The sequence below is a fragment of the Leopardus geoffroyi genome, chromosome C3, assembly GCF_018350155.1.
Source record: "Leopardus geoffroyi isolate Oge1 chromosome C3, O.geoffroyi_Oge1_pat1.0, whole genome shotgun sequence".
NCBI lineage: Eukaryota > Metazoa > Chordata > Mammalia > Carnivora > Felidae > Leopardus > Leopardus geoffroyi.
The window spans coordinates 104,442,684-104,458,284 of NC_059338.1; the positions used below are offsets into that span (position 1 = coordinate 104,442,684).

At 35.8% G+C, this 15,601-nt stretch overlaps 1 protein-coding gene across 49 annotated transcripts in view; it reads right to left on the reverse strand.

The window, feature by feature from the left end:
• The window catches only part of RIMS2 (regulating synaptic membrane exocytosis 2), a 612,588-nt gene that overhangs the window by 319,199 nt on the left and 277,788 nt on the right, over positions 1–15,601 (reverse strand). For all 49 annotated transcript variants that reach the window (XM_045453947.1, XM_045453935.1, XM_045453941.1 and 46 more), the window contains one exon: positions 10,238–11,163. In XM_045453947.1, the coding sequence (XP_045309903.1) occupies positions 10,238–11,163 (926 nt within the window). The remainder of the gene's footprint in view (positions 1–10,237; positions 11,164–15,601) is intronic.

Sequence of the window (15,601 nt, forward strand, 5' to 3'; positions counted from 1 at the left end):
GGCAAGCCTCAATAGGGGAATCAGGATGTACACTCCCAGGTTTGTGGATCAAGACCATGCAGCCTGCAGAGGAGAATTATACTGAAAAATTGCCCCTGGTATGTTCCTGGCCCCGGTAGGGACAAAGATCTGATCAAGTGACCAAACGGCCAGAAGTGCCCAACTTAAGCTAAGGTCTGTCAGGCTCAGCAAATCAAAAGGTTGGACATGCCAAACAACAATCTGTTATAAGATAGAAACGATGTATCCATGTTTGAGCATAAGTAAGACCAGGGGATATAAGTAAACTGCCTGTGCAGATAGCCCAGACTTACATGCCAACTACTAGTATCATGGGAATGAGTACACACACACACAAATCTGTGTATCACATTATTAAAGCCCTTATGGTAGCTAGACTCCAAGGATGGTGCCTTAGTGAACTATGTCTCAGAGTGTTCATGCCCTTTTGTAAACTTCTCCCGTTATATGTATTCTAACTTGTTTGTAACCAATAGAATATGTCAAGAACGATGCTGCATGACTTCAAAGCTACATAAAAATAAATAGTATTTTGTAAGTTTATCTCTGTCAGCCCTGGGCCACCATATAAAAAGTCCAACTAACTAGAAATTGCTGTGTTGAAGAGACCAGATGTACGCGTGTTGGTTCAGAATCCCAGCTGAGCCGTCTTCCAACCATGCCTGCCACGGTGCCGGATATGGAAGTGAAGGCATCTTGAACCAGAACAGCCCATCCTACCAATGAAATTCTAGCAATTAAACTCAGTAACACCACACGAAGAAGAAATACTACCCAAATGAATCCTGTCTGAATTCCGCACTCACAAAATCATGAGAGGGAGGAGTCCTGGCATGAAGTATTAACTAGTTCTCTTCATGAAAACCAAGTACAAATCTAGATGAAATTATTAAAAACAACAATTGCATGGCTGTGGAAATCAAAGACACAGAAAACATTGTGAAACACTGCTGGAAGTTCAGATAATAACAACAGAAGTCTATTACCTTCTTACCTGGGATTGTTCCCAAAACCCTCTTCTGGCATAGTGCATACAAAAGAAGGGGTTTATAGAAAGGATCAATAGCAGTGTGGGGCTGTCTGGCAGGACCAGAAGCTCAGGTCCCATACCTTTTCTACTCGATCTGGGGTAGGAATGAAAACCCATGGCTCTGTCACCTAGAAGAGGCAAAGTCAATAGGAAACAAACAGAAAACGGGCAGTTTTACTAGTCTAAGACTGCAGTCCCATATGGGGTAAATGGCAAACCAACCAGAAATTTTACAGGGAGACACTGGAATCAATAGACCCACAGAGAAAATCTAGAAAAACTGTCCACACTTTCAGGCTGACTAGGAAACGATATCATGTTCAGGGAGATGTCCAAAGAGCCTGGTAGGAAGTAAAACCTAAGAGTGACCTGAGAACTGGCTGAACTTTGAAGGTGTCCCCACACTATACACAGATTGATTGGCCAAGGGTAGAAGCCTTACAAACTCAAAATACTTAAAAGCATGACTTCTACCCAAATCTTTGGCTAACAACTAGTCTACGCAGACACAGGAATGACCTGTAGGAAAGTGGACACACACACACACACACACACACACACACACACACACACTTCAGTAAAACAAACTGAGCAGGGAGATCAGTAGATATATACCACAGTGGGGACAGATTTAAAATGAAAAAAGAAAAGAAAAGAAAAGAAAGTCAAGACAATCCTCAGGAAAATGAATAAGAAATCAGAGTCATTACAATACATCATTTAAATGTCCGGTTTTCAACCAAAAATTATGAGGCATGCAAAGAAAGGAAAATGTGACTCATAACCAGGAAAAAAAGGACACAAAAAAACTAACTCTGCGTGAACACAGATGTTAGATTTAACAGCTATTAAAAAGGTTTTAAAGCAGCTATTAAAAATATGTTTAAAAAAACCATGTCAAGGAATCACAGGGAAATATGATGACAATGACTCAATAAATAGAGACTCGCAATAGAGAAGTAAAACTGCAAAAGAAAAGAAATGCCAATTCTATCATTAAAAAATACAGGGGTGGCTGGGTGGTACAGTCAGTTAAACATCTGACTTTAATATTGGCTCAGGTCATGATCTCATGTGAGTGTGTGAGTTCAAGCCCTACATGGGGCTCTGCACTAACAGCACAGAATTCTGTGGTTAGAATTCTGTCTCATTCTCTCTGCCCCCCTTAAAATTAATAAACTTTAAAAAGAGAAAATTAAAAAAAATTAGAACCACATATTTTCTGTTTCCTTAGTAAAATTTGGAGAGTCACCCTCTGCTACCATCTCAAGAACAGGATAAGAGACACAAATTCCAGGTTAATTAAACCCTAGGTGTATGTGTGTATGTGTGTGTGTGTGTGTGTGTGTGTGTGTGTGTGTATACATACATACATATACATATATATGTATATGTATATGTGTGTGTATGTGTGTGTGTATATATATATATATATATATATATATATATATATATATATAGACTGCACACCAAGCATGGACCCAACACAGGGCTTGAATTCACCACCCTGAGATCAAGACCTGAGCTGAGATCAAGAGTCAGACACTTAGCCATTTGAGCCACCCAGGCACCCCAAACCCTAGGTATCTTTAATTACAAAGCACAGGTTAGCAGTCCCATGGTAAATAAATTTTTTCTTTAAAAAATTCTCAACATGTGCAGGATGTGCTGAAATAAAGTAGCTTATAGAATCATCTCTAAGAATAAAATTTAGGGGCACCTGGGTGGCTCAGTAGGTTAAGCTTCCAACTTCAGCTCAGGTCATGATCTCATGGTTTGTGAGTTCTAGCCCTGCACTGGGCTCTGTGCTGACAGATCAGAGTCTGGAGCCTGCTATGGATTCTGTGTCTCCCTCTCTCTCTGCCCCTCCTCGGCTTGTGCTCTCTCTCTCTCAAAAATAAATTTAAAAAAATTTTAAAGAATAAAATTTAAAGCTCAGTCTGCTCTTTGACACTGCACATAAATACACACACACACACACACACACACACACACACACACTTCTGAATATGTGTACTGTTTTGTAAAATATAATCATTTTATATTTACATTTATAAGATGTAAAATACATTTGGCTTGAAGAGACTGGAAAGTATTTAATTCATATCTATTTATTTTTAACCCACAATTTTAACATCTTTTATTCTCTTTTAGCCACTTCTTTATTTTGACACCCTTCTTCTTACATATAGTCTAAATTGTTATTGTTTTAGTCATTGACTAAAGTTTGTGATTTTCATACATCCTACTATTTTATTCAACAGTCCATTCCATGAATTATTTATAATTATTATTTCAAGATTTGTACAAAAGTATCAGGAGCATCTTAGATTCCTATGAAATGAAACCTTTACCTTTATTTCATTAGGTCCTCTGTTAATAAAACTAACATCAATCTTACACAGCAGGAATCCATACTTGAACTTTATTATGTCAGGCTCACTTTAATCGCTTCTGAAAGAGTTCTTAACAAAGCTAAGCCCCATAAAAAGAGGCAGATAATCTGTTCCAGGGAGAATGGGGTTATATATTGCAATAATTTGAGCTATGTGTCTACTTTGAAACATATCCCAAATATTTCCTGAAAAAGCTCTTCTCAGGGATATATCCTAGAAAGGAAAACAGATCGCTTCTAGCATGAGCTAACAAAAACAAAATCCACACCCATGTATAATTTTCTTGGATGAGCCAGCTAGCATAAATGCAGTCAAATTTATAGCACAAGCTCTTACTTGTGTTCCATAAAAAAGCAATTCTAGGGTCATAAAAATATTTTCATATTTCATGTTTCATATTCTAGTACTATAGATTATTGACATTTAATATATCCTAGTTGAACCAAATAAAGAATGGATGAATGAATTTATTGAATACTGCTTGAAATATTGAATTAGTCTTAGACCCAACTTTTCTATTTCAATGCTTTTTTAACTCAAACATAATTGGCTTGTGCAGCATTAAAGGTATTTTGTTCTATTATGTGTATCAATGAATAATTTGTTTTTCACAAAGCTTTATATTTTTCTATCTACAAAACATATTTCATCATTAGTTTTTTTAAATGTTTATTTTTTGAGAGAAAGCTTTATTTATAAAGCTGATTTCTTTAGAGTTTGTTTTTCATACTTTAAGACTCATGCTTGTATCTGGAGATTTGCAGTCTATCTTCCCTTTTTCCTGTTCTGGGTCTGTTCTCCAATTTGCTCCACCTTTACATCTCCACTCACTCCTTCTCCAAAATAAGCTAAAGGATGTGCTACTTTCAAGAGTCTAATAATTGAATCAAACATTTTCCTAATTTATAACTTAAAAGATTGCCATATACATGTATGCTAACATTTACCAGCCCAGTCCCTCAAGATTTTACAAAGAAATAGAAGAGATCTGTAACAACCAAGTAAAATAGGTCAGGTTAGAACCTGAAAGACAGAGGAAATTCAAACTCTTCACAATGATCTCACTGCTCTCTAAAAAAATCAAACTGAATTTTGTGAGTTGGGCAAATGACTGACAACATGACTATGTAATTAAAGTGAAAAACACATTGCATTATAATACTAAGATTAAAATATATCAAATAAGAAAATGTATTGTGTTTACAATACATCCATTAGCCACTGAACATCATCTTTAGACCTTTCTCCAAGTCTAGAAGGAGATGGGGGTGGAGGGAAGGCAGGAAACACTAGCATCAAGTGAATCACAAAAGTATTATATAAGGGAGTAAAGCTTTAAGACATTTTTGGCCATAATCCACAGTAAGGAATATATATTTTATATTGTGGGCCTGTAGAGAAAAACGATTTTACAGATCAATTACCCTTACTCGGTGCACTCCAGTCTGATATTTTCTACTCTATCCTATTCCAATCCCTCCCCCCGCTCTGTCTCTCTCTCCCTCATTCCCTCCCTCTCTCTCTTGTTTTGTTTTGTTTTGTTTTGTTTTGTTTTGTTTTGTTTTGTTTTAAATGCTGACCATGACTCTCTCATTTGATTCTAAAAGTAAGGAGAGAAGGAAAATAAGTGAAGAGGTTAAGAATGGAAGGTGGAGGTGGCTTTGGGGGACTTTGCCCTACAAGGGACATGTACCAATACCTGGAGATATTTTAGATTATCATAACTGGGGGTGGGGGTGATACTAGCATCTAGTGGGTAGAGGCCAAGGATGCTGCTAAGCTCCTTATAATGCCCAAGACAGTCCTGCAAAACAATTATCCAGCCCCAATTTCAATAGTACTGAAACTGAGAAATCTCCTCTAGACTAGACAAAACTGGAAAGTCAATAGCACTTTTTAAAGGTTATGAAAAATATACTTTAAACTTCAAGAGAGAGATCTCACAATTAGATTCAGAGGTACTATGACATCAGCAATCTGAGACTTCTCTCCTTCCATAATCCAAAGACAAAAAAAAAAAAGAAAAACATCAGTTTGCAATTTTCTAACCCAACACAAACTATGAGGAAGTAATCAATATAGCACTGTGAAAAGCAAACTATGTCCTAGTTAAGAGATAAATGTTACAAAACATGGAAATCTTTCTCAAGTCCAAAGTACCTATAATACAGTGGGCTTATATTGCTAGTTATTTTAGACTCTCAATTTCTTCAGGGTAGAAACTATGTCTTATTCATCTCTGTATTTTCTACTTGGTCCAATTCAACATCTTGCAAATTATAGACACTAAAAAGCATTTGTCTGAAAAAGGAATAAGTAGGTGCCTAGTCTTTAGCAACACATTGGATCTACGTCTCAAAATTATATCTCAACAAACTAAAAAGTATATTCTTCTTAGCCTAAAAATACAAGCATAGTTCAACATGTGGCAGATCCTAGAAGAGGCAAAACCAACATAAATGACCACAATCCATGTAACCATGACGATACACTCATTCAAAACTCTTGAAAGTTGTCTCAAAAAAGTCTTGATTATTTTTGACCGTCATGGAACATTAGTAAGTAATCTAAAAATGTTTTTAATATCTATTTTTCGGCAAATTACCAAATAACGAACACACTATCACATTAGTAGATAAGGAAACAGATCTAGAGTAGTTAAATAGGGAGGAGAAGATCATGCAGTTAATGAATTTCACAGCCAGGATTTAAACTCCTCTGATTCTAAAACCCATGCTCTTCTCCATAAAGAGCTCTTCTCCATTTATTGTTTCACGAATAATGGCCCAATCACTCATAGACTGTAATTATCAGCAGCATTTAACAGAACTTAGTGAATGAAATGACATCTATTATAAGTTTGAGTGAAATTCTGTATATTTAGAATAATAAGATCTATCCAAAGAGACAAATGACAAATGAATAAGACAAGAGCCAAAGCCACCAAAACACCAATAAAGGTGAAGTTAGGGAAAAGGAGGAGGAGGAGGAAGAGGAGGAGGAGGAGGAGGAGGAGGTGGCTAGCCAACAGGACAGCAGAGGGGAAAAAAAATTAAACTATAAGCTTCTTGTGAATTACAGAATTTTATTATTTAAAACTCAGGAAAGACCCTGCTGTTTTGTAGATGCTGTAATATGACATACAAGAGCCTGCAAAGAATTCTTCTGCAATAAGAATGCTGCCTGGTGCTGTCTATACAATGCTGGTTAATACTTTGTATTATGTGATCCAAATTTGCTTTCCACATTTTTGAAAGGTTGTGCACAAGAATGAAAAGAGACAGAAATGTAAAGACAATGAGAAAGATGTCTCAGTTGTTAAACACATTCTTTGGGGTCATTTAGTCTAGCGATAATAAAGCAAGGAAATAACTATCTTTTAAAAGTTGGTTGATCCTCATCAAAATGATGTGTCCACATATAAGCATATGGGGGGGGGAATGCTGCTAATGAAACCTTTTTAATTATTAGGAAGAATTTTCAAGCATTAGTTAACTACCAATGATGGCTATGAATCATAATGTTAGATATCTTTATAAGTAGCGTATTCCAAAATCAGACTGATACTTTTTCCACAAGCAACCAAAAATGCCTCTCTCATGATGAAAAGTCATGACAAAGTTTAATCTCTGTCCCAGTCTCTCAACAGCTATAACTTCACCTCCCTGAATACTATTACTGGGGGTAATATCCAACAGGAAAGTGTTATTTTATTTAAATTTCTTCCTCCAAAGCTGAATTATGATTGTTTACTGGAAATACATGTTGGGAGAAACCATACCCTGTAAAGCAGATTATTAGGCAGATGAGAAGGAGAACCATGTCTAGGTGTCTACCAGGAGTTCAGGTAAGGGAGGATACAGATGTGAATGACATTTCGTTTCTTTCTGTATTTGATAAATGTTTTAGTTCTACTAAATAGCATAACATAAAATTTTCATTCAACTCATATAGCTTTTTATTTATGTGAGATTTTTATGTGTTTATTTCTTATATCTTTAAGTAGTAAAACTGAAGACATTACTTTAGCAAAGAATAATAGAAGTACGTAACAGAATCTAAACTAATCCACTAAAGATAACCAAGCTTTTTCTTACCTCTTAATATTATGATATACTCAGACAAACATGAAAAACGACCAAACTAAAGACTACTGATTATACTTAAGGAAGTATTACAGCTTGTGGGAAATAAACTTTCTATATGCTCTATGATAAAATTAAGATCTATAGTTTCTTCTTATAGATCTATTTTAATAAACACAATTTTCTTATTATTTATAATTTCCATGCAACTTGTATGAAATGAGCGTCTAACTTTTTTTCCTCACTGTATTTACATTTTGTCCAAGCCCATTTATTGAATAATTTACCCCTTCCCCTTTGGTTTGTGCTACTTTCTATGTTTTTATCACTTATTTGTTTTAATATGCCACTTTGGCATAAGGATTATTTTGAGCAGAAGGCAACTAAGAAGCAGATACAAGAAAAGCTCCTTGCACTCCCCCTATTAGCCTAAAATAGGTATGATATATATCTGTAAATGTGTCCCCTCTGCCCTCTCTATAAGGAAGGACAGAAGTTAATTATTCTACCAGGCAAAAGATGGCTCCAGAGAAGTCTGTGTAACAAACTTTACTAGGTAACCCTTATCTCCTATTAGTTCACTCATACGTTTATCTTCCTGTGATTTGCTACCTAGAAACTCAAAGTCCCTTTCCTTAGTCTTTTCATTTCTCTAAAAATTTACTGTTCTTTTGTTAAGATACTATAGAAACCCAAGTTCTAACCACCCCCTTTAAGTTTCAAGTAACTGGAAGCTCCCACAGGTTATGCACAATCCACATAATAAACGTGTTTCTCTCTTAATCTGTCTTTTGTCGGTCTAATTTACCATCTCTAGTCCCCAGTGAGCCTACAATGCACAGAGGGAAAAAAAAAAGAGTTAACATTTTTCTCCCGCACACCCTCCCTCCAGATTCACTTTTAAAAATAAAATACAGGAACCAATTGGGATTATGCCTAAAATATCATTAACCCCAAGACACTGTTTAGAAAAAACATGCATCTTTACAATATTTAGCCTTCCCAATTAGGAACATGAAATGAATACCTACTCACTCAATGACTATCTTCTTTTATGTTAGTCAGTAAGTTTTATAGCTTTCTTATTAGTTATTTTTTAAATTTCTTACTGGTTATTTTTAAAATCACATTTTCTGTTTTTTGGGCAGAATGGGAACTGCTTTTCATTCATTTTCCTAACTAATTATTTTTGGTGCAGTACAAAATAATGCCATATTAATTCCATATCTAGCTGCCTTCTTGAATTTATTGATTCCTGTTGATTCTCATGAAGAAGTCGATTATTCATCAAAGGTGCCAGAAAACTGTGTGTGTGTCGTGCAAGAGGGTGGGTGATATAGGGGATTCATGTTAGATACTCACCTATCTGGTATATTTTGGCATATACCAAAATAAGTTACAAAAAGATGAAAAAGTTAAAGTTTAAAAAAGTAAATAATAAAAACATGAGAAAATATACAGCTAAATATTTAACCGACTTGGGGATGAATAAAGAGTTTCTACAGATAAAAGAAATGGGAAAAAATTACCATAGATGCAAAAACAGCTATATTAAATTCAATATTTCCAAATGGCCACAGAAAACTAGTAGAGAAACATCAAAATGGGAAATACATTTCAAACAGATGACAGTTAAATGGGTAAAAATCCTAACCATATAAAAAGCTCTTATAAATCAGTAAGAGAAAAACTAATTAATACCCAATAGGAACATGGGCAGGAGAAATAAAAGGAATGAACAGACAATTCATAGAAGATAATCAAACACCAACAAACATACAAAACATTCAACTGCACAACCAAATTCAAATTAAAATGACAGAGAGAGAGCATTTTGTACCCTATGCAACTGCAAAGATTTGGTATCTTGAGACAAAACTTAAGCACATCTGACAGGAGTATGGAGCATTATAACCTTTCTGGAAAGCAAGTTGGCATTCTGAACCAAAAGTTTGTAAGAACCAAAGCATGAGTATGTATTTGTGAAATTCTCAGGTATTAGACAAAAGTTCTTATATAAAGATAACCATTATAATATTATTTGTGCTAGCAATTGGAAGCAACTGCAATGCCTCCCAATAAAGGAATAGTTAGTTTGTGGTACACATCTATATAATAGACGATTAGTGCAGCCATTTAAAACATATTTATGAAGAACATCTAATGGCTTTGGAAAAAAGCTAATGATATGATATCAGTTGAAAAAATCAGAACAAAATTATATATATAAACATGTAAAATATAATGCATAGGAAAAAGGGAAGAAATACAACAAAATGTTAATGGTTAAATTTGGGGGAAAAGATTATGGATAGTTTGTATTTCATTCATTACACTTCGAGGAATTTTTCAGCTATTCTAGAGTAAATACATATTGTTTCTTGCCAAAAGAAACACATACAAAATGCTAATTTACAACTATAGGTAATAGGTATTTTTTAATACAGCATCAAGTGATGCAAGAAAATTTTCAGAAACAAAGCAAAATAGATTTTAAAAAAATCAATAGACTTTTCTTCCACAAGAATAACAGAAGATACCCACTTTTTAAAATTTTTATGTGAATTTTTTCTTCACATGGCCAGCACCATTAAGAAACTTCCAAAGGTAGCAATATCTATTAAATGTCAATCACCAACACAGCCTAAAAAGAAACCCTCATGGAATCAACTACAGCTCAAGTGTGGTTGGAATCCAGTGCTTACCTTTCTCACTTACACTCTCACTTTCAATCTCCACATCATCACAACTGGTGTATTCAGGCGTGGAAGCTAATTCCTCCTCTGAACTGCTCAATGAAACCTGGCGCATTTTACCTCCTTTCTTTGATTTATGAGGCTTTGGTGGTGGAGGTCTCACGGACTCCGACTGGTCGGAACTGAGAGAATCGTTCCTTAACATTGTTTCCATCTTTTCCCGTTTTGTTTTCCTCACAGCAGAGCTAGGATCTAAGTGGTGCTGTTTCCGTAGTGAGTCAGTACGTCTCATGTCTGGTCTATCAATGGGTATTGGACTCCTCCGCGGGGTGGGAGGACTATGGTTTGTGGTCCTTTGTGGATAAGAACTTGGTCCCTGAGCCTCTCGAGTTCTTTCCATTGAGTAAGATCGCTGATTTTCCATGGCAGCTCTACGTTCAGATATAGATCTCTGCCTTGATGGTCTTTCCATCCTCAGCATAGAAATCCTAGAATCTTCCAGTTCAGCATTTGCCAAAGAGACATCACTATGCCTTCTCTCATGCCTTGCTCGGGACACTTCAGCATGAATACGCATTTGTTCTTCGTAGGGCTGTGGCTTTACTGGATACCGGGCCAAATTCGGATCGCTTCGATAGCGCGCCTGGTACTCCTCCTCTCTCCTTTGCCTTTCATATTCATCTCTGCTCTCCACATCCTCATCATCTACGATATATTCTTTGGAATGCCTATGACTTCTCCTGTTGGAGTCCCTGTAATTTATATGGTCAGACTCTTCGTAAAACTGAGGTTCACGCGGAGACCTCCTATCAGCATAATCTGATGGAGATCTAGGCATGGCGTTATCTGAAGTAGCATATTGTGAATATTCTTCTCTTTCTTCTCTTTGGTCGTATCTTCTATTCTGATCTCTGGATACTGAGGGACTTCGTGTCCTAAGTAACCAAAGAAAAAGACTGATGAGAAGAGCAACGTCTAAACAATTCAACGTTTTACTGATTCACTGGCAGGTTGATGAATTATATTCAGATAGTTCTTCTACTTTAAAAAAAAAATCTTTTTACAGTCATGCCATAATAAAAGTTTTACTAATATTCATCTTATTCAGTTCAAATAGGAAATTTTAAAGGTACTTTTGATATGGTTCTTCAATGCCTGCACACTTCATATGGAATATACTTAAACGCCCTGAAATAAGACAGCACCGTACTCTGCTTCTGCAAAATGGACTTTACTGTGATTTCTTTGCTTTGCTCAATACACTTCGACCATCTCCCAACTGCTATTCAGAGGCTCTGAAAAATTCCACCTGACATTCTCTCTATTCTTGACACCTCAATTTGAAGTCACTTGAAAATATAATGAAGCCAAACTGATTTGGCTCAAGAGCTGAATACTTTCTGGCTAAAACTAAACGCTGGCTCTTAAAAATCATTTTTCATTCATCAGCTACTTATATCACTCCTAGTACTGGTTCAGCTCAATCTTTATCTTAGCATTATATCTCCAACTTTTCTTTACTGTTCTAACTTGAGACACACAATTAAAAAACATACTGAAAATAATGACTTATTCATCACAGAAAGAAAAAAAAATCTTTGTAGAAGTCAGAGAACTGCTATTTTTATTCCATCTTCACTGAGATTAAGGCCAGCTCAATAACACCTCTCTTTGTCATCCCATCTGACCCCTCATACTTCCTTAGAGCCTCAGAAGAACAGACCGTATATTAAGTTCTCAACCTGCCCCTCTAACACTAGTACAACATAGTGGACCCTGTAATCATACAGAATACTCTTTGTCAACAAGATATTCACAGTGTCCTCTTCCCTGGTACAAACCCAGCTAAATGTCAACCACTAGCCACGAAAAGCAGCGGGGAGTTGACAGAAGTTGAGAATTACTATTACAGAGACTTTTGCCAGGACATATGAACGGGAGACAATAAAAAAGCAGGGTCAGTTGAAGTTAAAGATGACCAACACTGGATAGCTAAGTTGTGAATTTCTTACACGATGTGTGTGTGTGTGTGTGTGTGTGTGTGTATGTATGTGTATGTGTGTGTGTGTGTGTGTATATATATCGTATATACATATGTGTTTTTTGGCCTAAAAGCAAGAGCAGAGAAAGGATCCAGGTGGAATAACCCAACCCAGGAACAGCCTCCTGCTCCTCTACAGTTTCTGTGTCGTCGAATCTCTTTCCCCTGTATCTGAAATGCAGCCTGCCAATGTACCGATTAAGATTGGTTAGTAAAAACAGGAGTCACTCTAGGTTTTCCAGGCTTTAATACAGTGAGGGCTTTAATACAGAATCAAAAGCCACACAACGGAACCAGCAAAGGAGTGAAGGCCGGAGAAGTTAATGCTGCTGTTCTTAGCCTGAAGAACAAAAGACAAGCGTTCTCAAAATGTTCATTAGAAAGCTGCTGTTAATCTCAAGAGTCTTTGGGGAGTTTGTCACCAATTATTTCAGCTGCCTACTGCATGAGGGTGGTCAATTAACAGGAGCTTGCCAGGAGCCACGGAGACTTTCACATCTGCCCGTGTGCCTGCCAACAACTGCTGCTGGACAATAACGGCTTCTGTAACTCTTCCACCTTTCAATGTCACACAAAGGTATAGCCAGGGTAAACTCTCCCCAGAACCACAAAGGACAAAGTATTACAGAAAATGAAGGAACTGGTCTGTTTTCCTAAATGTTTTATGATTAGGCAAGTGGACGTGATTTTTTTTTACATTGATATGTAAATGTACACTTACATATAAAACATTTAGGACTTGAATCTTTTTGGTTTTGCTACATAAAACCATAGACTCCTGTGGTTTAAAATATACAATCAGGGGTGCCTGGGTGGCTCAGTCAGTTGAGCGGCCGACTTCGGCTCAGGTCACGATCTCACTGCTCCATGAGTTTGAGCCCCTCGTCCGGCTCTGTGCTGACATCTCAGAGCCTGGAGCCTAATTTGGATTCTGTGTCTCCTCTCTCTGTCCCTCCCCTGCTCGCCCTCTCTGTCTCAAATATAAACATTAAAAAAATACATTAAAAAAATAAAATACATAATCAAAACAGAGCACTCAAAATAGAGTATAAACCTACCTAATATCCTATATATGTGTGCCCATTATACATAATTCCTTTTACTTTTTTGTCATTTTTTTATACATATAACGAAAGAAAAAAAATAATTTAGCATGGTGGCAATGTGTCATAAAAAGAACAGAATTAAGGGATCTGAGTTTCTTGGTTCTGTTTTTGTTATTAACCAGTTATTTGAACCTATATGGCCATTTAACCTTTGAAAGTATATATTTTAGACTATACACATTAATTCATATATTATTTTAACAAATATGTATTAAGTAAGAACTAAATGCCACATACTATAATAGAGATTAGGAATAAAGAAATGATAAGAGAGGATCCTTGATTTTGAGAAGGCGCATGATTCTAAAACTCTTCCATTTCTCAGGGACTATGATCTTATAATACTGACACCATAACTTCATCAAGTTAATATGCCTAAATGAAAGCTTTAGGGATAGCAAAAAAATAATGACTTCTGTCAAAATGTCAAAATTAACTGTGCCAATTTTCAACATATTCACATCTCTTTAACTGGCCACTTATATCTACTTACTATATTAAAAAAAAACTAACTGAAATAAAAGAGAATTTCTCTAGAGAACTCTAAAGAATAAGCAATTAAATCAGTTCCTCTAAACTGACCATCTAACCTCCATTAGATGCATGCTTTATGTCAGAAATTCAAATACATTTTGGGGTGTTATTTTTTTCCAACCTCAGTCAATAAATATATTTGTCTCTAAAAAGACAGATTATTCATAAACCAAATATAATATCAAGAAATTATACTGTTTCAAGAGTAAGATTCTAATGTTTCTCAGATAAGAAACATAAGAAAACGATCTTTTTAACTTCATTTATTTTTGAAACTTTTTTATTTGAGTATCGTTGACACACAATGTTACGTAAGTTTTAGGCATACAACGTGGTGATTCAACTTCTCTATTTGTTATGCTGTGCTCACCACAAGCGTGGCTATCATCTGTTACCATACAACGCTATTACAATATCATTGACTACATTCCCTACGCTGTGCTTTTTATCCCTGTGACTTTTTCATTCTGTAACTAGAAGCACGTATCTCCCACTCCCTCTCGCCCACGTTGACCATCCCCTCATTGTTTAAATAAATTCTAATTTTCCTAAAATCCAGTGTGGATTGAAAAGGAAATTTTATAGCTAGCTATAAGTATATAAATTTTGAAAGCAGTATTACCTCATTACCATAGACCAGTAAGATCAGATCATCACTTAGAGCTCACTTTTGTGCCTTTGTATTTCCCCAGCACACATTCTATTCCCCATTCTATTTACAATTACCTAATTAGTGTTCTGTATTGTCCACTGGACTTTAAATTTTGAACCAGGAAGGACTGTGTCTATCATACCTTTGTAGTTCCACTATTAATTCATTCGCTGAACAAATACTTATTTAGGGCTTAATATGTGCCAGCTATGATTCTAGTTGCTGGAACTACATTAAAGAAGAGACACATAAAGTCCCTGCCCTAAATAAGCTTTCTTTCTGGTAGGCAAGACAAACAATCAGCAAATAAATTAGGCACTAAACAAATAAAGGCAATTCCATACAGTGGTAAATACTATGAGAGAAAATTGAAACAGGGCAAATTTATGAAATGTATCTGAAGGAAGCTACTTTTGGTAAGAAATGTCTTCCTGAAAAGGTACATTTGAACCAAGACCTCAGTAATGTAGGTACACTGAGTGTAGCCCATTTATATAAAATATACAACTTCACTGGAAATGTTTTGGGTGTTCTCATTCAGTTACTATCACTTTGGTTTTTGTTGTTGTTGTTTACTGAAAACTGTGTTATAAAATATAAAATCTACCAAATTCTTGATTGTTTGATATAAATCACGGATTTTCCAGGTAGTTCATCTCTAGAATCCATCTAAAATCAGCCCATCAAGCCTCCTCCTGTACCCCTCCTTTTCAAAAGATTTCATGCTCTCAAACTGAGAAAATTCCAATTCCACATTATACTTGATCCCAGTTGGGAGTCAAAAGAAAAATGACCAGATTAAATCAGAATGAAGGGGTATTGGCTCTATAATATTATTTTAAAAACGTACATGCCTTAAGATTGTTAATACAAATTAATCTCTAAAATGTGGGACCTAAGGCCATACAAGAAAGTAAAATAAATAAATAAATAAGTAAATAAATAAATCAATAAATCAGAAAATGCTAACAGAGAAATTGGATATTTTGAAGGCAATTCAACCTAACAGTGGCCTTCCTCCTCCTTACTATACTTCTTCC